We start from the raw sequence: 23,493 nt of genomic DNA on the forward strand, positions 1-23,493 counted from the left end.
TAGCGAGTGTAATGTTAATAGTAATGGTAACCGTAATGTCTTTTGTCGTGCTTGTGTGTGATGTGTCCTTTGACAAGCTTAACATTGTGTACGTGTGTGTAAAGACTTGCGTACGTACGTGTCTGACTCCTGTAGCTTGCTTTGCATCTTTGACATGCTCACCGGCCATCCACCTCACCCTTCTCTTCCAGATCCACTTCCTCATGATTCTCTCTGCAAACTGGGCCTACCTTAAGGACGCCAGTCACATGCATGCCTACCAAGACATCAAATTGAAGGAAGAGCGGGAGCTGCAGGACATCACCTCACGCTCAAAGGAATGCCTCAATTCCTACACATAAGGATTAAACACACACACACACACACACACACACATACACACCTGCACACACATACAGTACGCAAACACACACCCACACACACACACACAAAAAGGCCAACCGCTGCAGCCCGTTTGGACCATGTGGACGCTCTGCTTCATTAACCTGCCAGCTGCCTCACACTGTGCAGTACTAACCAGGCTCTTAACAAACTAATGCATCAGTGTTGCTTTCTGCACTAACACACCGACAAAAGTGTTTCAGTTTTTGTTTACTGTTGCTAGTAAGAGGAAAGCAGGTTTGATTTTTTTTGTTTCCCCCCCTCTCGACCTTTTAAAAGCTTGTTTCTGCTGGTGGAGCTTGAGACGTCGCACTTTTCTTACACCAACATGACACAAGTTTGTTATTCCGTCTCACTCTGTCACTCATCTTGACCCGTGACGGCCAGTTTTAATGTATGGGAATGTATAACATCTTCATCTTTAATGAAATCTCACACGTTATACTCGCTCCACTTGCATACAAAGCCGCATCTGACTCAGCATGTCATCCATTTAAAGGGGCGGCTCCACCGATTCCACAAATCATGTTCATTGGTCACGGGCGCTCTTATTCATCATCAAAGTGAGAACAACTGTATGCAACAGGCTTTTGCGACTGTAGAGGGCGCTGTGACTCACCTCTAAGATAAAGCGAAATACTGCAAAGACTAAAGAACTAACAGAATAATGGATAACGGTATATAGACTTTCACCTTCTCTTCTCTGCTCGATGGCGCTGGTTGTGTAAGCATGGACAGTCGAGGGAGAAATTAATCATTGCATGGAGTGGACGTGTGTGTCAGATTGCTCAAATGTACAGACTGTATTGGGACCGTCACCACCGTCACCTCCACTCAATCTGACCCCCTATACATCGACCCGACAGGCACTGAGAGATAATGCACTCTTACTTCACAAAAGCTTTGCTGCAGTTGTTTCCGCACGCTGAATTGCGCTCACAGCGACCAGCACAGCCACCAACGTTATTAATTCTATTCAAGTAAGCTACAACATGTCACAAGATGTTTCATTTCAACTTAGGTAAGGAAACAGAGGTAGAATGTGTAACGTGCTCTACATTCTGTTGTAAACAAAAAGGGGGTAACACTCCTGTTTATCCATAATGCTGTCTCAATTTTCATGACCACTTTAGTATTATCTATGGGCTTTAGAGAAATCATCATTGTACAGCATCGTAGAGATCTGTCATGGCCTGTATTAACACTACCTCAGGTGTACACTAGAGTCTATAAAGAACACTTAGCTGGAAACAACAACCATTATTCCCCCGTGTGAAAGCCATTTGAAATGAAACAATTGAGTCTCCTTGTTTGCATTCACGCCATAGTAAACCACAAGCACACACACTGGGAGCTCCATTGTGTTTCAGTATTTCATTGAGGCCATAAGAAGACATAAGACAGCTGCCCATGATTACACTGGTCACTGAATGTTAGGAACACACATACACACACACCTCCATTGACATTTGTAATGAATATCGTTTAAATCATGACTGATTATAACATCTGTACAATATAAATGTACTTGATTTCAAACCACCATGTGATGTCACCTATAAAAAGCTGTGGAATGATGTCAGTGCTTTGGTACCTTTGTGACAGATCTAAGGAGGAATCTTTAGATGTGAGCAATGTAAACGTGTTACAAGTCATTTTCTGTGATGTTTTTGTTTATGACTGAAGAGAAAACCACTTACAATGTAATTTTTTCCACCCCCCACTTAATTTTCTACATCTATTTTCGATGTGAACGTGTCATAATGCTGACGTCATTATTCATGTAATCTTTTGTTCCGTTAGAGTTACAGGGATATGGTAAATGTTTCTTTATTGCATGAAGACAAGTGTTTCTGCAGTGACGGTGATGTACAGTTCTGTGCTGTTTACTGGCAGTAGTAGGCAGTGTTTGCCTGTTTTCCTTTCTTTTCTAACTCCATACGAATTAATCCTTTCTAAGATTATAGCGGACTTGTAGTGATTTCCTTTTATTCAAGTCAAAAGTATATGACTCATTGTATTTTATTGCCTGATAGTGTACTTGTGTGTTTTCTATGAATGTCAAGGGCTTCCTCATTGATCCTTATTCCGTCAGAACAGAAGTGTTTTCCTCAAAATCATATTGGCAATCTAAATGGTAATATCAGCCAAAGTACGGATGCCACTGTACCACCCACACACACATTTTGTGCTACGTGGTGTGGAAATTCATTTCCGGAGCAGTAAGATGTGAAGCGTGCATGGACCCGCGCATGTCACCGTCCCTGTTCTGTGTCGAATGAACCAAAAATGATAATTAAAGGCTACCTATCAATCAACCAGGAGGACGATCATCCAGTATCCTGTCTGACTGGAATCCCTTTTATGACATCGCTCAATTAGCCTGTTGACTGTTTTTATAAAAATCCCTAAAATAAAGAAAACATCAACTTCAACTCCCCTCTGTTGTGGCGTTCTTCTTCCATCTGTCTGCGTTCCCACACTCCGGTTCCACACTCATGGAGAAAGTGGTTTTGACCCAGATAACGTGGTGCCCCGGGTTTTAGGGTTCTGGTGAAACCATTAAATGTTACTTTACTGGGAAAATATAAAACATGGAGGCCGGTGGGGGAGTGGTTTGGAGCCACATGATCTAGTTAACCACAACGCAAACACCATTAAACGCACGTCTTCTTAGAATTGATGGTCTTCACTTCACTTAGCTGGAACTTTCCCCACAGGACTCCATTAGAACAATTACCATTTTGCTTCTTCTGCTGCCATATTTATGAAGTCAGAATCAGGTTAGTGGTGTAGTCATGGATCACAGCCGTTAAAAAGAAAACAATTTATTCACTATTTATTTATGTATGTGCAACTGAAGACGTGTCAATAAAACAGTAAAAAGTTAAAAGGATTGGAAAAATCCAGAATCCAAGCTATAAATATAAGCAGTGGTTTCACACATAAGTACAAGATGGCAGCAGCCTGTGGAAGTCATTGGTCGCAGCACCTGGAGCGCCGAGGTCACCAGAAGTCATCATCCGCTGCCTCCTGTGAAAATGCTGCAATGCTGCAGAGAAGAAGACACAAACATCAAATCATTCCTCATCTTATCCTTGGGCGATAATGGCAAAGGTTTCAGAGTTGTGCTTTCAAATGAGGGCTGCTCCAAACACACACACACACTTCATGAAAAAGGTTTATGCATCCATACACTAGGAACTGCATTAAACATACATGATAGACTCAAAGGTGTGAACCCTTGAGTGTCTGTTTCTTATGAATAACATTTGTTTACCTGTCGTCTTTCTCAGACGGACTCTTGGACGCTGGACTTGTGTTCTCTGGTTCTTCTCTTCCAAGACTCTGACAAAACAACAAATCACACACACTCTGTTAGATACACTTCATACTGTACGTCGCTGCTCCAGGACCGACCTAGAACGCCAACGAACTCGCGTCTCACCTGTGAATGCGGCTTCTCTTTCGCCTCCATCACCATTTTCATGTATTTATCCAACGGGTTTGCACCTGCGGACGTCTCCCCCTCTTCCTCCACCTCCTCCTCCTCATCTCCTCCCGTCTTGATCTCTTCCTCTTCCTGTTGAGGCCTCTCCGCCTCTCGCGCAATCTGCTTAGACACAGACGTCGATCAGTTCATGGCTCGCCTTTTCTCAGTCGACACAGCGAGCAGAACGTTCTGACCTTGTTGATGCTAATTATTACCGTCTCCTCCTCCTCCAGTCGCTGGAGCTCTAGCAGCTCCCTCTGTCTGGCGTCCTCCAGCTCCCTTTGTCTTTGTTCTTCTCTGTCTCTTCTCTCTCCTTCCCACCTCTGCTTTTCGTCTTCTTTGTCTCCTCCGCTTGCAGACTCATGAGCTGTTTCTCGCGCTTCTAGAACACATGCATGCATCGACAATATTGAAGTCTAGTATCAGTGATTTGTCATGTTCCCTCCATCGGGTCTTGGGTTCAAATCCTACTGGGCCTAAGCAGAGATTTTTACTGTGTATTTTGCATGTAATTGTTCTTATTCTGAGCCTCAGAAACACATAGAAATAGACTATTTTCCTAATAACTAACCCGTCTGGCCCTGGACGTGTGTGTGGGCATCTAGGAGGTCCTGTGGAGCCGGTGGGCGTTGTTGAGCGGGGCGGTCGGGGGCCTCCTCAGAGAGAGGGACAGCAGTGTCCAGGAGAAGCTCTGGAATGTGGCTGCGCTCTGGAGGGAGACACGCACAAAGAAATCTTTTATGCTCCACCATAATACAGCCGGGCCGGAGGACCAGCGCCGAATACATAATCAGCTGCCCTTCATCTTCACCATTGTGCAGAGCCACTGAAAGGACACTTTGGAGGCCGGTCACACACTCATTAAAAAACACCCGTCCTAAAATCCAAAAACCTCCTCAACTGATTTTACTCCACCGTGTTACTGCGCTTTTAAAAGAATCAAAAGGTGAGACAATCTGCAAATGGACACGCTATGCAACTCCATCACTCACACACACTAAGGCTGACATAATTAGAATCACTCATGTTGCATGCTAAGACTTCCTGAGACGTAATTAAGTTTTAAATCAGAGTTTGTTTCCAAGGTTGCAATCAAATGATGTCAGTTTTGAGGTGGAACCTTCAGGCGCTGAACGCTGAGGAGACACAACCTGTTGGATCCCCAGAGTGCTCATCATCTCTGCTCCACGTCTCACACAGAGACCTGTGGGGCCGCGCTGCATGCAGCTCTGAGTATTCCTTTACAGGCCAGTGGATTAAAAAGTCCCTTTCAACAGGATTGTGGTGGAGAAACACTTGACACATGACAGAAGACAGAAGCACACGGCTTCGCCAGGATGTCAATCATACTCCCACATTGTGCTCCACGGGGCAGATTGGAGAAGATCCAGACGGGGGCTTTTCTACTGAATCTCATTACGTCTAAAAGGAGGAAGAGGAGGAGGAGGAGGCCACAGGTGCTACAGGTCCATAACAACTTGGATCGGGGAGGAAGAAGTCAAAGCACAATCTCCAATTGCAACACAATTATGTTCTATTTGCTTGTTGTTCCTAGTTTTTGTCTTTGATTTGTTGTACCTTGTGTCGTCCATGTGAGGTCCTCCATGGTTATCTTCTCAGGCTGAGGAGACGACTCTGAGCTCGAGAGCTGCTGAACCTGTGGCGCACTGACACACACACACACACACACACACACACACACACACACACACACACACACACACACACACACACACACACACACACACACACACACACACACACACACACACACACACACACACACACACACACACACACACACACACACACACACACACACACACACACACACCGGGGCACAAATGCAGGCGTTAGCATTCACCAAATCATCTCACAGCAACAGTGCATGTATGTGAAGCTACCTTAACTGTTCCTCTCTCGCTGTGCTGGAGAGCTTCGGGCTGCGAGGTGGGCTGAGGTCGGAGGAGAAGCCGCCCGAGGACGCCACCTCGTCTTGGGGGGAGCGAGGCAGCGGTCTGTCAAAGGACAACGCCGGCATTGAGGCAGGAACAGCAACTTCTAATAGGAGCAAAGAGCTTATATGAGGTACGGTTCCAGGAGAGGGATTGTTGTGAATGTCAACAGTGTAACAGGATACAGTATCTTCTAAATGTACCTTCTGCGCTTCCTGTTTGAGGATTCCTTGTGGATTTTGGGGAGGAGGGTCGTAGTGTGGGAGGAAGAGAGCATCCATCCTCAGTGTCTCCATCTCTAAGAAACAGAGGCTCACCTAATGAGTGGACACTGTGGACACTAAAGGGGACAGGGGACAGGAGCTGATTCTGGTCTTCTGAGAAGGTCACTTTTGGCTGCGGATGTGGGAAGGAGCTCCTGGTGTCAAAGGCCGGTGAAGGAGTTCTGTTGATTTGGGCCGTTTGCTGGGAAAGTGATCTGTGTGACAGCTTGGGTCTGTCGGGTGAGCTGGGTTGACAGCGTTGATAGGCGTGTCTCCTCAGGGGAGAGCCTGGGCGATGTGAGGGACGTGCTTGTTGGGAGGAGAGCATGTGTGAGATGGTGGAGTGCACTGCCCTCTGCTGGTAGTTCCTGTAAGCTTCTTCCAAAGTCTCCGCCTCCTTCTGCAGCTCCTGGATCCGGGCTTTGGCTCCGGCCACCAGCTCAGAGTCAGAGTCTGGGGACTCGCTCCGGGCCCACCTGAGCCCGAGCGCGGCGCCACCTGCTTCACAAACATCATCATATCCCACCCTGGCCCTCAGCACGGCTCTGTCCACGTACACGTCAGGGAGAACCAGCTTGTCACTGCCGAGCTCCAGCACTGAGCGATCGACCAGGGAGGGCTTGGGATTGAGCAGCACCTCGTTTTCGAGAGCTGCCATCGCCACACGGGATCACACGTATGCAAAGGGAAGGAAGGAATGAGAGAAACGGGAAAAGCAAAGTAGACGAGAGTTTGAGATCTAATACAAAAGACCAACCACCATATAAGAGCAACCGGTGTTAAACAGAGGTTTCCCTACATGCAACTAAACGCATTTAATCCTCTGAGGTCTCTTTATGAATTAAATGCTCTGTAGAAAACTAAGAACTATTGAAGAAAGCGAGGCAGTTATTAAAAAGTATCTAATGAGGGTAAACACGTTAGAGAAGCATGACTGGCTCTCGTTTACATACAGCTGATGTGGAATGAAACTATCAAGGTTCAAGGTGACTGATCAGTCTAGCACATGGCAGACATGCAGGCTGGGGTCACCTTGGTGAGTTTGTCGAAGCTGCACCTTGATCTCCTCGATGTGATTTGTCATCCAGTGACACTTCTCCTCACACTCCATCAGCTGGGCTTTGACCTGAGCACAATGCTGCGTCTGTGGAGAACAATGACACACTGAGACATCAAACAACCAGCCAGACCGTCCACATACACAGAGCGCTAGCACGTCTGGGGAGCCATACATCCAAAAGACAACACAGAGAAAATCCAAGCAATTCTTCAAGACAGACGTACGCACGCAAGAAACGCTGAGTGCGGCGTTTCCCATGCTGCGTGACGGCACTGACCTCAGTCTGGAGCTGTGCCTGCAGCACCTGTTTCTGGTTCTCAAACTCTTCCTCGTCCAGCCTGCGAGCGTTCTGCAGCCTCTGCAGCTCCATCTGCAAGGCCAGCTGCTCTTTGGATGGCTTCCTCAAGTCTGCCAGGGAGGTCACCAGAGATGTCAGAAACATGATGGAAGCCTAGAGCCCCGCCGTCTTACAGCTTCTGCTGTACATCGAGCGGGGAAACTACCGAGTGTAAACACATTCCAAGATCATCTGACAGTAAACAGATGCTTGCAGGGTCTTTGGCTGTACTGAGTCTGCTTGATGTGCTGTGATTGATGGGTTTGGCCGACACGCTGAGTCTTTTGCTGCACGTTGGGTTTCCTATTGTCAGTTATGAAGTCTCCCTCCAAACACAGAGGTAAGATATTGGTCCTGTGCCAGGCGTTGAAGGAGCCCTCTGCCCTTCCTCACTGTGCTGCCTTTTGCCTTCCAACTGCCTATTCAGCTCCTCCCCCCTCCCCTCTGTGGCTTCTCCCCCTCACAGTTGTATACAAAGCTACAAACAAAAGCACTGAGGCCCTGCATCTACAGGCAACACACACACAAGCGCTTTGAATTCCCTGTACGACACTGGACGGGGGAAAACGCTACAATATGGTGACACTGACTTGTAAAGACTACTATGTGTTCTTGTAGTCACTCCTCACCTGCACGGAGGATCTGGTTCTCCACCTGGGCCTCCTCCAGCTGCGTCCTTAGCTGTCGCAGCTCCCCGTGCGCTTCTGTTCTATCCCTCATCAGGCTGGAGTAGTCACTCACCGCCTCCAGTCTCTCCCTCAGCAGCTCCTTCTGTTGGCTCAGCAGCGACACCTGCTGCTCTGACGTCTCCAGCTCCGCCTACAAAGACGCGTTTCAACATTATTACACCACCAGCTTAGACTGAATGATCAGAGATGTGAGGGGGGGCGTTTATAATGACGTCTTATTTACCTGCAGCCGCCTCAGCTCAGAGCGAGCTCTACTGTGCTCCTCTAATTCGGCGTCGATTGCCGCTGACTCCTTTTGTATTCGAGTAGTTTCCACTGAGAGTAAACAACACAACAACAACTTAATACCTGTGGACAAACACGGTGCAGGGATAGTGTGTTAGTGCTCCATAGATGAAAACACTCACCTTTGTTTCTGTGCTCACTCTCAGTTAGCTTTTCTGTTCTCCTGATGAATTCTTCCTTCAACTCAAGCTGATACCTGATAAATAGAAAGAAAACGCGTATCGCTTGTTTCAGATGATGATTGTAGATCTACTGTACGATGAACAGCTGCGACATCTGCTGGTCAAAATAAGCACAGCCTTAAAAATGATCCAACAACCTGAGAAGTCAAGCGAGTGGCTGATTGTTTTCATCCAGTAAGAACATTAAAAACACACACACATTAAACATTATTTGTCCCAATGTCCCAATACCTGGAGACTTCATGGCTCAGCCTTTGGTCATACGTGTCCTCCAACGTCTTCACTGCCCCTTCTCGCCTCCTCAGCAGGTCTTCAGTCACCCGGATCTTCTCCTCGTGGATTTTACAAGTCCTGCAGCGAAGACACTTTAAATAAGTGGGATGATCTGTGTGAAAAGGCCAAGACGGTGTGTTTGTGTGTGTGTGTGTGTGTGTGAAGGCTCTTACTCCTCAAAGGCCTCCGTTCTCAGCTTCAGCTCTTTCTCTCGGCTCCGCACCGTTTCTATCTCTTTCAGCACTCCTTGTCTCTGCATGTAGGAGTTCTTTTCTTCAATCTAAAACAAAGAGAACTCCAGGTGAATGCACATCCTATATACATCTGTGCTGTTGCCAGTGGTAACCATTAGCAGTCACCGACCTCTTGTTGTTTTTGTAATCGATCGATGGCGTTTTTCTCCCGCTCCATCAGCGCCTTGGCCTTCAGCTCATAAGCTCTCTGCAGATCTTGTTTCAGCTTTTCAAACTCTTTCTGGGATTTTGCATTTTCTTCCATCTTCACTTTGGCAACTTCCACCTCTTTAAAATGTTCCATCTGCAGAAACAACAGAAGCAACTCTGCATAAGCAACACACTCTTTCTACATTTCATAGAAAATGTAAACACAATCACACCTTCGTCTTCATTTCTGCTTGCATCTGCGCTTCAGTCTCCTTCCTGTACGCCTCCAGTTTGGATTGGTACGAAAACAATTGGTCTCCCCTGGAATCCAGGCTCTCGTATTCCCTATCGATCATTTTCATCTTCTCAACTGTTAACAAAACAAGCAAGAGTTCACATCGGCCGTTAAACGTGGAATCAAAGGGCTCCGTGTGACATCATACCAAGCGAGTCTCCATAGCTTCTGCAGGTCTGAGTGGCTGCGTCAGAGCTCAGGTCACAGGTGGAGCGGTGTGTTAGGTGTGTGAGGAGGCTCATCAGAAACCCTGAAGGGACAAGAACAGAATGATTCAATCAAGGACAGATCTTAGACAATGTTGTGATGTAAACAGAGAGCTGCACGTACCTTTAATGTCTCCCTCATGGCTCGAAGCCTTTAAAGAAGAACCACAAACATGATGTTACATCACTACACAGCTTTTTTTCTCTTTTCTATATATTTTCAGATATATAAGAAGTGCTAATTACCAGAGTTATGCACAGTGATGATTCTGCAGGAAGGTTAAGAAGCTGGATGAGATCTCCCTTTGTGAGAACCTGCCCAGATGTGTTAGAGAAGGTGTCAGTGTTCTGATGTGTGACTCGTTCCACTTTAGGATGAATCAGCCAAAGCTCACCTTGTCCTTAGCCAGTCCGCTCTCAGGGTGGAACACAGACAGGGTGTACTCGTACCCTGACGTCTGAAGGTACTCAGCCACGATGCTGTTACAGGCCAAGACCAAAATCGAGTCTGATTTCCCATGGATCGTCCTGGGAACGGATTCTCCTCCACTCAGATCAGGATGCTTCAGCTCCTTGATGAGCTGATTACGGAGCTGGACCTGCATCAGAAGAAGTAGAAACTTTATTTGGTCAGGTTACCACTGGGAGCTACTGCCGCCCCCCGAAGGCGCTACATTGTATACAGCGACACCAAGGTTCTTACTTTGAGGGCATCGAGCACTCCTTTGCTTTTGAAAGTCTGATAGAGTCTCTTCCTCAGCTCCTCCGGGCTCAGCGTCTCCTCCTTAGCAAACGACATAACTGAGAAGCGATAAAAGAAGTTCAGCTTTAGCGACACAGCGAGTTGGGAACAAGAACCTGTAACCATGACATCAAGCAGCTGAGTGGTCACAGCCGTCATACATAGTATGGCGTTGAACAAGTAAACAAATAATGGCCAAGTGCTTACCTGATGTTAACTTGATATGAGCTTGTTCTGCTAAACTGTAGACATCCGTGTCAAAGACAAATAATGTTTGTACTTAGTTAAAGCAGTCTAGCGACATGAAAGCGTCTCGCCCCTCCAGAGAGGCGTTACGTTACTACGGGAGTTTAAATCCGTCAACCGAAAGTTCTTCTTCCGGACAGACCCACAATGATGACGTATGTGTAAATATATTAAAACAAAACCAGATTTTTGTATCAGTAGTAGGAGAAAATATGTTTTTGGATCAATTCATGTATGTTTTGAAAATATTTAAATAACTATACAAATGCAAAATTTTAACTTCGCAACCGATGACGTCATATTTTTGCGACTGTAACTGCCGTCCTCCAGGAAGCTAAATTTGCAGGTAAACAAAAACGGACTCTGTCAAATATAATTATTTATGATTATTTGCAATACGTTTTTATAAAATGTACGCTATTACAATCTGTGTATTTTCCTTTCGTTCTGATGTCATTCACACTTAACTCCATTTGAAGGCGCAAAGCTTCGGCGGAGAGCTGCAGCTAGCTTACCAGCTAACACAGGCATTGGGGCAGGATTTGTATTAACTTATTGTATTTATCTATTTATATTTGATCTTACTGCAGTTTCCTTTGCTGAGGAGGAAAAAAGACGATGTCTGGAACGTTTTATCTTGTTATGGTTGGTCATCATGACAATCCGGTGTTTGAGATGGAGTTTTTGCCAGCTGGGAAGACAGAAGCAAAGGTACAGTGCTGTTAATCACAACAATAGGAGGGATATATGTTGTTGTTCTGTTAAATCCTACTGATCGCTTCTGTGGAATGTAATGATAGCTGTAAAGACAAACCAAATATGTGAAAATTTCCCAAACACAACCACTATAATTAAAGTTTAAACCCAAACTACTCAACACTTTACTGTGATTCCTGATCAGAGCAACAACAGAAGAGATGTTAAATATATCAGATCAGATTAATGTACTCTCAAGTGATACATTTCCTATTTAATTTTTAATTTGATTGTTTTGATGTCACAACCTTTTCTCTCCTTTACGTCAGGACGACCATCGCCACCTGAACCAGTTCATCGCCCACGCAGCTCTGGATCTGGTGGACGAAAACATGTGGCTGTCCAACAACATGTACCTGAAAACTGTGGACAAGTTCAACGAGTGGTTTGTCTCGGCCTTCGTCACCGCAGGACATATCCTTCATCGCTATATAACGCCTCAGATTCTTACTCAGTCATGTTTAAAGACTTTCAAAGTGTTTGTTTTCTTTAATTCTCCCTCGCACATATCAGACTCATAATGCTGCACGACGTCCGACAAGAAGACGGGATCAGGAACTTTTTTAATGACGTGTATGATTTATACATTAAGGTAAGTTTGACCCCCGTGTTGTCGTGATTAGAGCCATTTAAACATTCCTGTGTGAGTTTAAATCATCTCGGATTTCTCCCCAGTTTGCCATGAATCCCTTCTATGACATCAACGCGCCGATCCGCTCCACAGCGTTTGAGAGGAAAGTCCAGTTTCTCGGCAAGAAGCACCTCATGGGTTAATCACTCTGCACACGTTCATGTACATATGTATGTTTATTATTATTATCTGGTTGATTCTTTACAACACTTTGTCTTTATGTTGTTCTTTACTCGTGTCTGTTCTATAAACTATTTTTCTTGTCTCACCACTGCAAAGTTCCCGTGTTCTTTAACCACTTCTGTACATCTGTAATCACGATGTGCAGAAAAACTTTGAATACAATCTAAATCTGTTTTGCTGTTTATTAGCAAACGAATCAAATACTTTCTTTTCTGAACCGGCTGCAATGTTTACAGTGCGTTAACATCTTATTAAAAACCATAAACCTGGCAATTAAAAACCTTTTTAATCTGAAAAGATGCCCACAATTTAATTACAATCGCTTCCAATAGAGTATTTCTTCACACACACTCGCACACGCAGACACACACTGTTGAAGGATTCTTAACTGGTATAAACAGTTGGCAAATTAAAAAAACAAGTTTCCAGTGATTTACATACATTTATACTCCATGCATGTTTAATTGAGCTGTAATGTTTAATCAGCCGATCCCTAAAGTCAAAGCTCATCGATTTAATACACAGAATAAACAGGAGCAAGGCCAAACATGTGCAATAATAATCCTAAGCTTTTACTTCATACTGTTACATAAAATACCGGCTCGTCTACTTCATGTTACTTCTCGGGGATAAAGTTTAATTCATTAAGTGTTAATATAAATATAGAAGTTTATCTGCAGGAATGAAGCTTCTTTCTTCTTAACAGGTTTGAGCAGTCACAGGATAAAATGACTGGCAACAAAAAAAGGGAAGGTTTCACCCTTTAAAAAGGAAGTGAAACAGCAAATATGTGAGTCTCGGAAAACACAAAATGCTTGAATGCATCGTGATGATTACAGGATCAATGTAGTGTTTCATTTCTTCTCTTTAAATAGAAACATGTCACATTATCCAGTCATTGAACCCCTCATCATAAAGCCAAGTAAGCATGATCAGCTGTAGAACAGGCCTCAGGGCCCGTGTGTGTTATGAGCAGCACGTGGCGGTGGAGCGAGGCTTCCTGTGCAGGTTGACCGTGTCCGTGGGGATGAGGTGATCTGTTCTTTCGTCCATCGCCAACACTCGACGAACCGCCTCCTCGAAGGCCACCGCCACGTTGGTGGCATCCTTGGCGCTGGTCTCGTAGTACGGGTAGTCCCCGTTCTCCCGACACCACCGCTGAGCGTCCTCGGCCGACACCTGCCTCTCTGTCACGTCCACCTTGTTGCCCAGCACCACGAATGGGAACGTCTCCGGCTCCTTGACGTCGGCGTAGTAGATGAACTCCTTCCTCCAGTTGCCTAAGTTGATGAAACTCTGGCTGTCATCGACGCTGAAGGTGAGCAGGCAGCAGTCGGAGCCGCGGTAGAACGGCGTCCTCAGGCTGCGGAAACGCTCCTGACCAGCCGTGTCCCAGATCTGGAGGGTCACCTGGTGGTTGTCCACCTCCAGGTCCTTGTTGAGGAACTCCACGCCGATGGTGTGGAAGAGATGGGCGTCAAACTTGTTGGTGACGTAGCGATTCATGAGGGAACTCTTCCCCACGCCGCCATCGCCCAGCAGAATGACTTTGAGCAGGGATGTCTTTGTTGTCATGGCTACTCACCCCCAACTGCTGCCCTTTGCAACGAACAACCTGAGAACAGAAAAGGGAACACACGTTACGTCATTCTAAGCACAACAGCAGCGGCCTCACACAGGTTCTCAGTGGGTGCTTGTCCGCTTGGTCTCACCCCGTGTCCGGTGTCTCGTCTCTTGCGTCCTCTGGTCCGGATCAAGCTGCTATTAGACCCTGTAGTCCTCCAGTCACATGCTCGGGTGGTTCACGTCGATCTCAGCGGCCATAGAGATAAAGTTTAACCAGCTGCGATCCAGTGACAGGCAGCCGTTTCCTGCAATATCAGCCAAGAAACACCTTTAGTCAAGCACAATCAGCTGACATTATTGAATGCGGATGTCCTCAATGCTGATCCTAAACCGGAAACACGTTAGCTTAGCAGAATATGACAAGTGACAAGTGGCATACAGTTAGCTAAAGAGAGCTATGTTCCCCAAGCGAGCACACACACATTGTGCCTCGTTTCAGTACCTTTGTTGTGAGTAGAAAATGTTGTTGCTGCGTCCACGAGAGATTGATCAAGAACTCTCTGAAATTACGTAATCCCTTCGCGTTTGGAGTCGCGCCGCTCCACGACCGAACACAAAAAGCCTGAATGCTAACGCTGCTAGCGAGCTAACTAACAACACAGTCGGTTTCGGGTCATGTGATCCAGGCGGACACACACAAACATACGGAGTTGTTCCAGGTCGACGCTGCCACCCGCCGCCCTTCCACCGGTAATACTGTCCGCGGTTTGTTCAGACGTCAGGTGTTGGTACAAGAGCCTCCACTCAGCACGCCATGTTGAGTTAAAGTCTACGCTTGAACGAGTAGATGGAAGCTAGCCTCTGTTAGCTGTTTCCGTGTAGCCACTGAGTCTCTGCCCAGTGCGCTTCGTCTGTACGGCCACGAGAGGGCGGTATTTGTCCGTCAGCGTCCCTGCAAACTTGAGCCACTTCGAAATTATTATTATTATTATGTTATGTTATGTTATGTTATGTTATGTTATGTTATGTTATGTTATGTTATGTTTTATTTTATTTTATTTTTTTTAATTATATTTGCTTTAAGGCAGGAGTGTGACATTTGTGACATTATGGGTAGGTCCCAAAACCTAGTGGGACAATTTGGCAATATAGGGCCCAAAAAGCTGTTTAAGGATACACCATGTTGACTACTGACTATGTTTGCAGCTCATGTATGTCTGTGGTTGATGATGATAGATGGGGCCCTTTAAGCGTCCAGCCATAAAAGCGTGCAATGTATGGAAAGATGAGACAGCACACTAGATTAGAAAAAAAACATTGAAATGTAATAACATAATATGAAAGCAATTTACAGCAGTTATCACTAACATTTGCACTCATTTCAACTAACCAACCTTCAAAAAAACTATCAATCTGAGGTTGAATTTCAGATATAATTCACCTAAGAATTCACATTACATGTCATAGATAATTTTCAGTTAACTTCAGTCACATACACAGCAAAGGACTGCGCCCTTTAAACATTAATAGCGGAAAAATTATGGAAATTCCACCTAAACCTGAGATCCGATTTAGAAACTTGAAAATTACGCCAGAGGATCTTGATGTAGCAGCATGTGATGGAGCAAATGTGCATGTACAAATTCCTTTGAGACTGTTTTTATATTCGGTGTGCCACAAGACACTAACAGAAACATTACAAAGTATTTCTTGACAATAATATGCGTAAGGAAAACAGTAATTTCTGACAAGTGTGACTTAGAAGAGATTCTCCACTTGTAAATCAGGGGTGGCGACTCTTAAAAGATGGACCCGTCATCTTGGCATGACCCAGAGGTCAGCACAACATTGTCCAGCCCAATCTCTCCTCCAACACCTCTCCCACGTTCTGCTTCAAAGATAATCTGCAAGACATTCAGAGGTACCATATCATTGCATTTGCAAGGGGTAAACTTCTGTTCTGTATTAAGTGAATCATTTGAATTGTGGACCTCATGACTTTCACATTCTATAACAAAATTCAGTATAAATTGTCATCATTTGACGACTACAACTGTTTATTGTTTTGATATGAATTGATGATAGATGGGCGTCCAACTCACAGATTCTGGGGCCTCCTCTTTCCAAGCCACAGTGAGGACCTCAATGTGCCAAGCCTGGTCTTTGCTTTGACGCTGCTCCCATATAGGGTAGGCTGTGTTATCCAGCAGAACCCTGAGTGTGCCTATGTCACGGCCCACCATGCGGTAGTCAAAGGTGATGCAGAAGCTGCCCTGCTGGGCCCGATCACTAAGAAGCAGCTTCAGCTTGGCCACCTCTGCCTGCTCTCCTAGGAGTCCATTCATGATCATGTAGTACTCGGCACCTGAAAGAGTTTGTACAGCTCAGTGATACAACCAAACAGACTGCAGCAAGAATCATTGGAGAAGGACTGTTGCAGAGCATGAATCATTTTGGTACCATCTTCATGATAGGCTACACTCCAGTCCATGTCGTCCTCCTTGTCTTGAACCCACTCACACGCCCCCTGGTCAAAGTTGCAATCCATGATAAACTCTGAGGGATAAAAGATTATCAACAAATCAGCAAATTACTGAGCTAAGCAGCGATAACATCATGCAAATATATAACTGATATTTGTTTACCTTCCTGAACTGGAGCTATGTCGATTTCTTTGATTTCAGTAGCCGGACCAAATACTGATTCAAAGTCCTCTGATACTGTGTTGAGAGAATAAAAGAGAAATCTTAGTGTGAGCCATATAAATGCCATTAACAACATCGATGTGACGTGTATGTGATAAATATGTGATCTGAAAAACAAAACCCCCAAATTATGCAGTGGAGAGATTTCCCCGAGTCAGTGGGGCTTTTAACCAACAGGTGCAGACCTGCCCTGGTGTCAGGCATCCTGAGGTGGAACATTGCAACCTTAGGATAAAGTAACCCAAGCATTTTAATGCCCTTGCAGCAAACCTCCCCCTAGTAAGAAGCTCTCCACAGTGTGACAGCTGGGGTTATTGAACCTGCAGAGTTAGAGTGGGGAAGTGTTAGACGGGGCCCGAGTGCTGATGACAGACTTTCCTGCTGAGAGTCAAATCTGTTTGCACAACAGCTGTTTGGGGGAAAACATAATAAAAGGCCTGGAGACTTTGTACCCTCCCTCCCTTCCTCACCCTCCGCTCAGGAGATGGGAAGCAGGCCCAGGATGAGTTGTATCCCCTGGGCTCTCGTATGCCGAAAGAGTAAAATTCCTCCCTGGAGGTGATGGATGGCTTAGGGCCTGTCTCCTCTTGCTGACTGAGTTCTTACACAGACTCGGTTGTTTGACTGGTGGTGAAAGGCAGCTTCATTTATGGGTTTTCTCAGAGAGACATACCACTGCATGACCACATCGCCCACTTCTCTTTTTATATGCTGATAGAGTCTTCAAATTGGCCAAAAGTTTGGGTATAATGTAGAGTTAGACGGGTTAGAATGACACTTTGTTGGCAGCGATTATGTCTCTGCCCTGACTCAGATGCAGTGATTGTCATATTTCACATAGTTGGTTGGCTTCTGGGCATCTTTATACTTCTCAATCATTATATAATGTGCACTCCAGCCAGTTTGAGCTTGAGGAGGTATTCTGAAAATGTTTCTTAACCTTTAGCCCCAGAGGTGAAAGGTGGTCACTGTTTTACTGTGTCAGGCCTTTCTTCCTCCTTTTGCACATATATAACCCATATATCTGTATAATGGTTACAGCTCTTGGAATGGTGTCAGAGGATCACATCAGGACTTGAAGCAACATGCCCATGCTCTTCTCTCTGGTCAGGGTCTCGCTGACCTGCTCACTTCTCAGGCTGACTCTGTTGACAGACCTGTACTTTCTGCTGGGTTAGCACCTTAAACATGCTTAACTAGGAACTCTGCTTGGGCTCATATCTTCCAAACCAAAGCCTCGTGCTTAGTTGCGACACGTTTGTGGCTAATCACATTTAATCAGTGGAATTTAAAACCTTTGCATACAGGGTTTGGCCTTCCTTAAAGTAAAGCCAAGAAGCTCGAAACCATAGAAATGTGCTCGATTTGATTGTGTCTATAATCATAGCAGCCGGTCATTATAAATTATCTTCAACAACGAAGGTGAGGAGAACGGTTGTGTGTGACGAGACAGGATGTGTTACAGATGCTAAAGGTTAATAGAGAGTGAACAAGAGGTCCAGGCTCCCCTCGGTTACTTTAATTACATTTGGTCAGATTGAAGGGGGTTTTAACAGCCAACTAAACATTTACTAATTGTGTTCAGATGCTGCAAAGGCACAAGAATAATATGGGGTTTCAAAGGTAAACACTCAACGTGATTAGTCGTTAGTCATTGCAGGGCTTCATTAATTAATTGGGGTCTAAGAGAAAGGAGGCTTACTGAAAACATCTCCTCTTGGATTGAGCTGGTTATCCTCGGGCTCTTCCTCTTCCTCCTCCTCCTCTACCGCAGGAAATTCATCCACTGGTCCTGGTCGCCCCTCGGTTGGACTGCCAACGTAGACCTCTCCTTCATAGTCAAAGGGCTGCTGGCGGATGTGGGGAGGCGGCGTCACGACCGGTTCGGGAATAAAGTTTTTGATGTGTTCATTGTCCAGTTTACCTCCCAAAAGCTCGGGCTTCACTGGGGAGTCTGGGAGGGCTGCAGGGCAGGAAGAGGGATCAGGTTAGACCCTCTGGAACTGCAATCACCAGCGGGAACTATATTACCAGAGTTTAAACATGTATGTCTCCTTTAATGCATTTCTAATCTGCAGTCATGTATTTTGCAGCTGCCAGTATGTCAGAATGTCACAGCAGTTACTTACCAGTGCATGGACAAAAGTTAAATACAGTAGTTCACTTCACTGGAACAGGAATTAGGAAAGGACCGAAGTGGACAGGAGGACAGACAGATCTTACTTCATGCATGTGAAGCGTAACAGCGACACGGATTGTGCATTACATAAATAAGTGTCCTAAACGTTCAAGCATGGTATCGTACAGCTCTATAAGAAAAAGGGCCATGCTGAGAATTCCATTCGTCATATCAAGCTGTGATGTTTACTGCGGGTGTACAAGATTTCCAGCCATGAGCAAAGGGGGGCAGTTGGGGGGGAGAGGGAAGGGAGGGGGGGGGTTCTTGATGGTAGGCAAATGCAGGGGACGGATGGGGGTGCAGGGTGGAGGCGGGGAGTAAACAGCAGAAGCTCAGATTCCACACAGTCTCACCGTTGAGGAAATCATCTGCACTGCCTTTGTCTCCATCCCACGAGCTCTGATAAAACGGCTTGACTACAACACATAAAGGCATCTTCATTCACACTGAGATCCCCGGCCCGGTGCTCCTTATGTCATCCGGCTACACAAAGTATCACCTGTTATATTATCTGGGGTTTGGTTCAAGGAGTCCAACCGGACCTGCTCCCGCCTCCCACAACCCCTCCCCCCCTCTTCATCTTCTTCTTCAGATGACTTGGCTTGAGCGCAATGACAGATATTGACACAGGTGGGCTTTCAATCTATGGCTCTCTCTTGCCAACATCTGCGAAGAGGTGAGGGGTCTGGAAGCAGGAAACAGGCCTTGGCAGGACTCTGAGTCCGAATGAAATGTGTGGACGTTAAACTGTTTCTAAACTATACTCTACTATCTTGACTTCTCTCCTTTTGAAGTTTATGATGAGACTTTATAATTTATGAACAGTTTTACGAGTCAAGTTTGAGGACAAATCAAAAGGCCTCCCCCCTAAAACTCATCTCATAACTATGTAGCAGATCTCGGATCTCACCAGAGCATTCAAAGCCATTGCCTCTGAAGCCAGACTTGCACCTGCACCTGTAGGATCCTTGAGTGTTCAGACAGACAGCGTGGTGGCTGCACTTGTGGGTGCCGGCTGCACACTCATCAAGGTCTGGAATTGGAAGAAGCCTATTTGTACCTCTAGCAGAAGGATTCATCACAACATTTCCCCCCCCTCCCCCGTTAGATCAACATGTATACCTTACCTACACAGTCATATTTGCCGTCAACATATTTCAGATCGTAGCCGTTTTGGCACTTGCAGAAGTAGCTGCCAAAGGTGTTGACACATTGTTTGTTGAACGGGCAAAGGTTCTTTCCAGTGACGCATTCATCGATATCTAAATGGAAACAAAGGAGGATAAAATGAATGAATTATGAGTTCAGTGTGATTCATTTTTGTCAGCTCGTCTCTCTTGCAGCTTTCTGTATCTGTAACATTTCCAAAGCCAGGAATGCCAAAGCCACATCAGGGATATAAGAATCTTCATTTTGTGCTGACCACTTCCACTGTATTCAAAGATTTCCAAGACCACTAGATGGAAAAAGCCAAGTCTAGCACCATTCACCCCTTTAATGTTGCTTATATAGAAGTATTATCCCATCTTACTTTCCCATCATGTTCTCATTTTACCCTGAGTGAGCAAATAGCAGCGAGTTAAATAGAGTCAAGGGACATTTCAGCTGTTCCCCTTCTTTTTAAAGCTACATTAAAAGGATCGATTAAAGCCAAGTGTGCAGTGAGTGTTTAAGATGTGACATAAATCAAAGTTTGACGTTCTTATTGTCCGTAAAAACTGTCAAACTATGTCAATGCTAATCTGTGTTAGGTCTTTATTTTGGCTTTAAACTGTTATGGTGCACAAGGTTTGAACACAGGTGCAGTGAAGTGAATCATGGTCATAATTCAGAACACAAGACTCTAAAATGTCCTCAAATAAATAGGAATATTGTCAATAAAAACAGGCCCCAGCTGCACCTCACCTTTGACCTTTGACCTCTGTACATTGTATATTTGACCGTATTTACCTTATGTGGCACTTACCCACACAGGTCCTCTCATCATGTCCCAGCTGCAGCCCTGAGGACGGACACAGGCAGCGGATCTCCCCTTGTACTTCCTCACAACCGTACTGGCAGTGAGCAAGAGAGCAAGTCCTGGAGTCTACACGCACACACACACACACACACACACACACACACACACACACACACGAACACATTTGCAGATTTACGAGATGTAGCAAACCCAGTTGGTTCTTGTTCAGACAGTGGGCAGGTTGGACTCACTGGTACAGGACCCGTCAGGCATTACGGTGTATCCGTTGAGGCAGTAGCACTTGTAACTGCCGTAGGTGTTCATGCATCGGTGTTCGCAGGGACGGGGTTTCAGGCCGCACTCGTTCAGATCTAGAGGAAAGACGCACCTTCCTCACATGCAGTAATTTTGTTTCTGTTTCTAATCTAAAGGTTCAGGTGAAACAACAGGGAGACGAGGATTTTCCCAACAACCAAACACGGTGAGCAGCAGTCTAAGGGATGGTTCCAATGTTTTCTTGACCGACCCCAATTACTCACCTTGATTGCACGTTTTTCCAGCGTACCCTGGGACGCACTTGCATTTATTAGGTCCGACACACTCTCCGTGCTTGCAGCCGTGGTCACACTGAGCTGGTAAAGCATTTAGTGTGAGAAGAGAAGAACGAAAATATTAGCGGTCAGACTCGGTGAACCACATTTCTGTTACCCAGGGAAGGTTTTTCAATTTAGACCTGCATACTTCACATTTTATCACATAGGGAAACCACATTTTCCACAAAAGGAATAACAATTTATGGGACATTATTCCCCTGTCTATAAGTTGAGTTCATTTAAAAAGTGTGTGAGTTGGAATATTCACCCACAAGTTCCCATTCAGCCAATCAACAACCAATCAGATCATTTTGGACGCTTCTTACCTTCACATTGCCCTTTGCTGTTTTTCTTCCAGCCATAGCAGCACTCCAGCCTCCTGCCATAGCGACACACACCTGGTTGGTTTCCAGTAGGGACTTGTCTGTAGTGCCTTTGGAGCAGAAGAGGGGGAATCCAAGGTAACGTGTGTGTAATTCCACTGTCTTACACATTATTTACAGCTTGCCCCAGTTAATGCACACAGACACAGATAGCAAATTCTCTCTGTTGATTCTGGATGGTAAACTGATCCATAGGAAGCCATTTACAGTTACACTTCTAATAGTAGTGGTTAGAAAAACAAACCGCTCTCAAACAGGATCATCTTACCGAGTCCCTCAGGGAGAAAAGTGCAGCTCCCTGTGGAGCAACAGCCAGCAGGCAGGATGTCGACTCCAGATGGAGAAAACCACACCGATCATCCTGCGCTGCACGCTGATAACCTCACACATGACCCCGTTTCCTCTTTGTTTACCGTGATCCTTATCCCATCCCTCATACTCACCGCTCACGGCAACTGGGAATAACTTAAACCATAGAGCCTTAAGAGCTGCCTTTAAAATAACCTACACACTGATTATGTTGCATGTGTGTATTTTTAAACTGTATTCGATGAAGATCTGGAGATATCACTTCTGAGTCCAGTCGTGTGGAAACGTCTCATATCTCTGAGAGCCACCTCAGCGTGACACATCCAGCTCATTTATCCAGCTGTACTCTCACACATTAGGGTCCCAGATGTTTAGATTTGAAGGGGGGCCGCATCCCTTAAAAAACAGCCGAGGCTCCAGTGGGACTGAGGGGAACATGAGATAGAAATCCACCAGAATAGCCCGCAGGAGAGAGGTTTCCTGTGTGTGACAGGTGCTCCTCGGTTATTAACAGTTGCCGGGCCACATTTAGAGGACAGAGTCATAGCTCTCGTCTAGCAGGGGGATAGAGATAGTGAAGGCACGCCATCAAAACAACAGATTTAAACCACATAGTTCAGTGCAAAATACGAGCATTCATGTCACTCATTAAGCTCCAATAACAGCGTATAGATGCTCTAACTGCTTGTAGTTAATTTGACCAGTTTTAGTGTAAACCAGGTTATGTTTGGTATTCATCATATGTTCCACCACATTTCACATTTGTTGCATTATGCAGGGCTATCTTTTTGACCTTTGACCGCAATAACATCATGCAATATTAAAAACGATCTCCCATATTAACACCCTGCATCTCTGTGCTCTGCATGATGGACTTACCTTTGGGCTTCTGCACTGCCAGAGGAGAAGTGGAACAGGAGGAAAAGAGCACCGATCAAGGTGAACGGCTGCATGTCTATGAGTTTGAGCAGCCAAAGTTCTCCCACCAGGCTGTGTGTGTGTTCTGATCTGATTATTCCTCCTGGAGGCTGAATATCATTAAAGGAAAAATTTCAGTTCAGACTTCACTCAAGGCACGCTGGAGTTCATGTGTTTCCTCAACTCTGAAGTCGAACTCCCCTCCTGGGAAGTCTCTCTCTCTCTCTCTCTCTCTATCCCTCCCTCTCACTCTTTCTCTCTCTCTCTCTCTCTCTCTCTCTCTCTCTCTCTCTCTCCCTCTCCCTCTTTCTCTCTCTCTCTCTCTCTCTCTCTCTCTCTCTCTCTCTCTCTCTCTCTCTCTCTCTCTCTCTCTCTCTCTCTCTCTCTCTCTCTCTCTCTCTCTACTCTACCCTCTGAATTTGCTCCGCTGCTTCCTCTCTGAAATTCCAGAGGTGGGGTAAACGCTGTGAAATGACAATGTGAGTGGGGATAAAGTTGTGACCGCCTGTGGTTTGTGAAG

At 45.5% G+C, this 23,493-nt stretch overlaps 5 protein-coding genes across 8 annotated transcripts in view; 2 read left to right on the forward strand and 3 right to left on the reverse strand.

The window, feature by feature from the left end:
• gpm6bb (glycoprotein M6Bb) overlaps window positions 1–2,816 on the forward strand; it is a 29,449-nt gene extending 26,633 nt beyond the window's left edge. Inside the window, exon 7 of the mRNA XM_076169916.1 lies at window positions 192–2,816. Coding sequence (XP_076026031.1) covers window positions 192–341 — 150 coding nt within the window. The 3' untranslated portion in view covers window positions 342–2,816. The remainder of the gene's footprint in view (window positions 1–191) is intronic.
• Window positions 2,817–3,217: 401 nt separating this feature from the next.
• On the reverse strand, window positions 3,218–10,938 carry ofd1 (OFD1 centriole and centriolar satellite protein). 2 transcript variants are annotated; one of them, XM_076169888.1, is made up of 23 exons: window positions 10,752–10,938; window positions 10,506–10,603; window positions 10,198–10,401; window positions 10,049–10,117; window positions 9,927–9,954; window positions 9,745–9,846; window positions 9,535–9,671; window positions 9,282–9,455; window positions 9,092–9,198; window positions 8,877–8,996; window positions 8,586–8,659; window positions 8,402–8,493; window positions 8,119–8,308; window positions 7,430–7,560; window positions 7,125–7,236; window positions 6,033–6,743; window positions 5,779–5,935; window positions 5,453–5,541; window positions 4,446–4,583; window positions 4,090–4,256; window positions 3,830–3,994; window positions 3,662–3,729; window positions 3,218–3,433 (listed from the first exon to the last, which is right to left on the reverse strand). In XM_076169888.1, the coding sequence occupies exons 2-23, from the start codon at window positions 10,599–10,601 to the stop codon at window positions 3,388–3,390; spliced, it is 3,177 nt and encodes a 1,058-aa protein (XP_076026003.1). In that variant the 5' UTR covers window positions 10,602–10,603; window positions 10,752–10,938; the 3' UTR covers window positions 3,218–3,387. The 2 variants fall into 2 exon arrangements, with proteins under 2 accessions (XP_076026003.1, XP_076026002.1); XM_076169887.1 differs by having other exon boundaries at window positions 4,069–4,256.
• Window positions 10,939–11,032: 94 nt separating this feature from the next.
• On the forward strand, window positions 11,033–12,448 carry trappc2 (trafficking protein particle complex subunit 2). Its single transcript, XM_076169892.1, has 5 exons — window positions 11,033–11,136; window positions 11,381–11,501; window positions 11,816–11,958; window positions 12,051–12,138; window positions 12,222–12,448. Exons 2-5 carry the CDS (start codon window positions 11,409–11,411, stop codon window positions 12,318–12,320), a joined length of 423 nt encoding a protein of 140 aa, XP_076026007.1. The 5' UTR covers window positions 11,033–11,136; window positions 11,381–11,408; the 3' UTR covers window positions 12,321–12,448.
• Window positions 12,449–12,627: 179 nt separating this feature from the next.
• On the reverse strand, window positions 12,628–14,842 carry rab9a (RAB9A, member RAS oncogene family). 2 transcript variants are annotated; one of them, XM_076169891.1, is made up of 3 exons: window positions 14,633–14,842; window positions 14,073–14,231; window positions 12,628–13,975 (listed from the first exon to the last, which is right to left on the reverse strand). In XM_076169891.1, the coding sequence occupies exon 3, from the start codon at window positions 13,933–13,935 to the stop codon at window positions 13,327–13,329; it is 609 nt and encodes a 202-aa protein (XP_076026006.1). In that variant the 5' UTR covers window positions 13,936–13,975; window positions 14,073–14,231; window positions 14,633–14,842; the 3' UTR covers window positions 12,628–13,326. The 2 variants fall into 2 exon arrangements, with proteins under 2 accessions (XP_076026006.1, XP_076026004.1); XM_076169889.1 differs by having other exon boundaries at window positions 14,429–14,842.
• Window positions 14,843–15,229: 387 nt separating this feature from the next.
• Window positions 15,230–23,436, reverse strand: egfl6 (EGF-like-domain, multiple 6). 2 transcript variants are annotated; one of them, XM_076169838.1, is made up of 13 exons: window positions 22,935–23,436; window positions 21,690–21,796; window positions 21,310–21,402; window positions 21,022–21,141; window positions 20,777–20,896; window positions 19,938–20,072; window positions 19,721–19,843; window positions 19,164–19,226; window positions 18,334–18,594; window positions 16,572–16,646; window positions 16,387–16,482; window positions 16,029–16,291; window positions 15,230–15,830 (listed from the first exon to the last, which is right to left on the reverse strand). In XM_076169838.1, exons 1-13 carry the CDS (start codon window positions 23,006–23,008, stop codon window positions 15,726–15,728), a joined length of 1,635 nt encoding a protein of 544 aa, XP_076025953.1. In that variant the 5' UTR covers window positions 23,009–23,436; the 3' UTR covers window positions 15,230–15,725. The 2 variants fall into 2 exon arrangements, with proteins under 2 accessions (XP_076025953.1, XP_076025954.1); XM_076169839.1 differs by lacking the exons at window positions 19,164–19,226; window positions 19,721–19,843.
• Between the last annotated feature and the right edge of the window lie 57 nt (window positions 23,437–23,493).

This window comes from Genypterus blacodes, unplaced genomic scaffold (genome assembly GCF_046128005.1).
Source record: "Genypterus blacodes isolate CSIRO-AG114 ecotype Tasmania unplaced genomic scaffold, CSIRO-AGI_Gbla_v1 ptg000214l_1, whole genome shotgun sequence".
In the NCBI taxonomy this organism is placed as follows: Eukaryota; Metazoa; Chordata; class Actinopteri; order Ophidiiformes; family Ophidiidae; genus Genypterus; species Genypterus blacodes.

Excerpts from the sequence above, each read along its gene's own strand:
- ofd1 (XM_076169887.1), bottom strand. The coding sequence starts at position 10,601 with ATGTCGTTTGCTAAGGAGGAGACGCTGAGCCCGGAGGAGCTGAGGAAG. Across the intron at positions 10,118-10,197 it reads GCGGACTGGCTAAGGACAAG|GTTCTCACAAAGGGAGATCT; the intron begins GTGAGCTTTGGC and ends ACATCTGGGCAG. Across the intron at positions 8,494-8,585 it reads GAGTGAGCACAGAAACAAAG|TGGAAACTACTCGAATACAA; the intron begins GTGAGTGTTTTC and ends GTTTACTCTCAG.
- trappc2 (XM_076169892.1), top strand. The coding sequence starts at position 11,409 with ATGTCTGGAACGTTTTATCTTGTTATGGTTGGTCATCATGACAATCCG. Across the intron at positions 11,502-11,815 it reads CTGGGAAGACAGAAGCAAAG|GACGACCATCGCCACCTGAA; the intron begins GTACAGTGCTGT and ends CCTTTACGTCAG. Across the intron at positions 12,139-12,221 it reads TGTATGATTTATACATTAAG|TTTGCCATGAATCCCTTCTA; the intron begins GTAAGTTTGACC and ends ATTTCTCCCCAG.
- egfl6 (XM_076169838.1), bottom strand. The coding sequence starts at position 23,008 with ATGCAGCCGTTCACCTTGATCGGTGCTCTTTTCCTCCTGTTCCACTTC. Across the intron at positions 19,844-19,937 it reads CGGCAAATATGACTGTGTAG|ACCTTGATGAGTGTGCAGCC; the intron begins GTAAGGTATACA and ends TTCCAATTCCAG. Across the intron at positions 16,292-16,386 it reads TGTAGCCTATCATGAAGATG|GTGCCGAGTACTACATGATC; the intron begins GTACCAAAATGA and ends AAACTCTTTCAG.
- rab9a (XM_076169891.1), bottom strand. The coding sequence starts at position 13,935 with ATGACAACAAAGACATCCCTGCTCAAAGTCATTCTGCTGGGCGATGGC.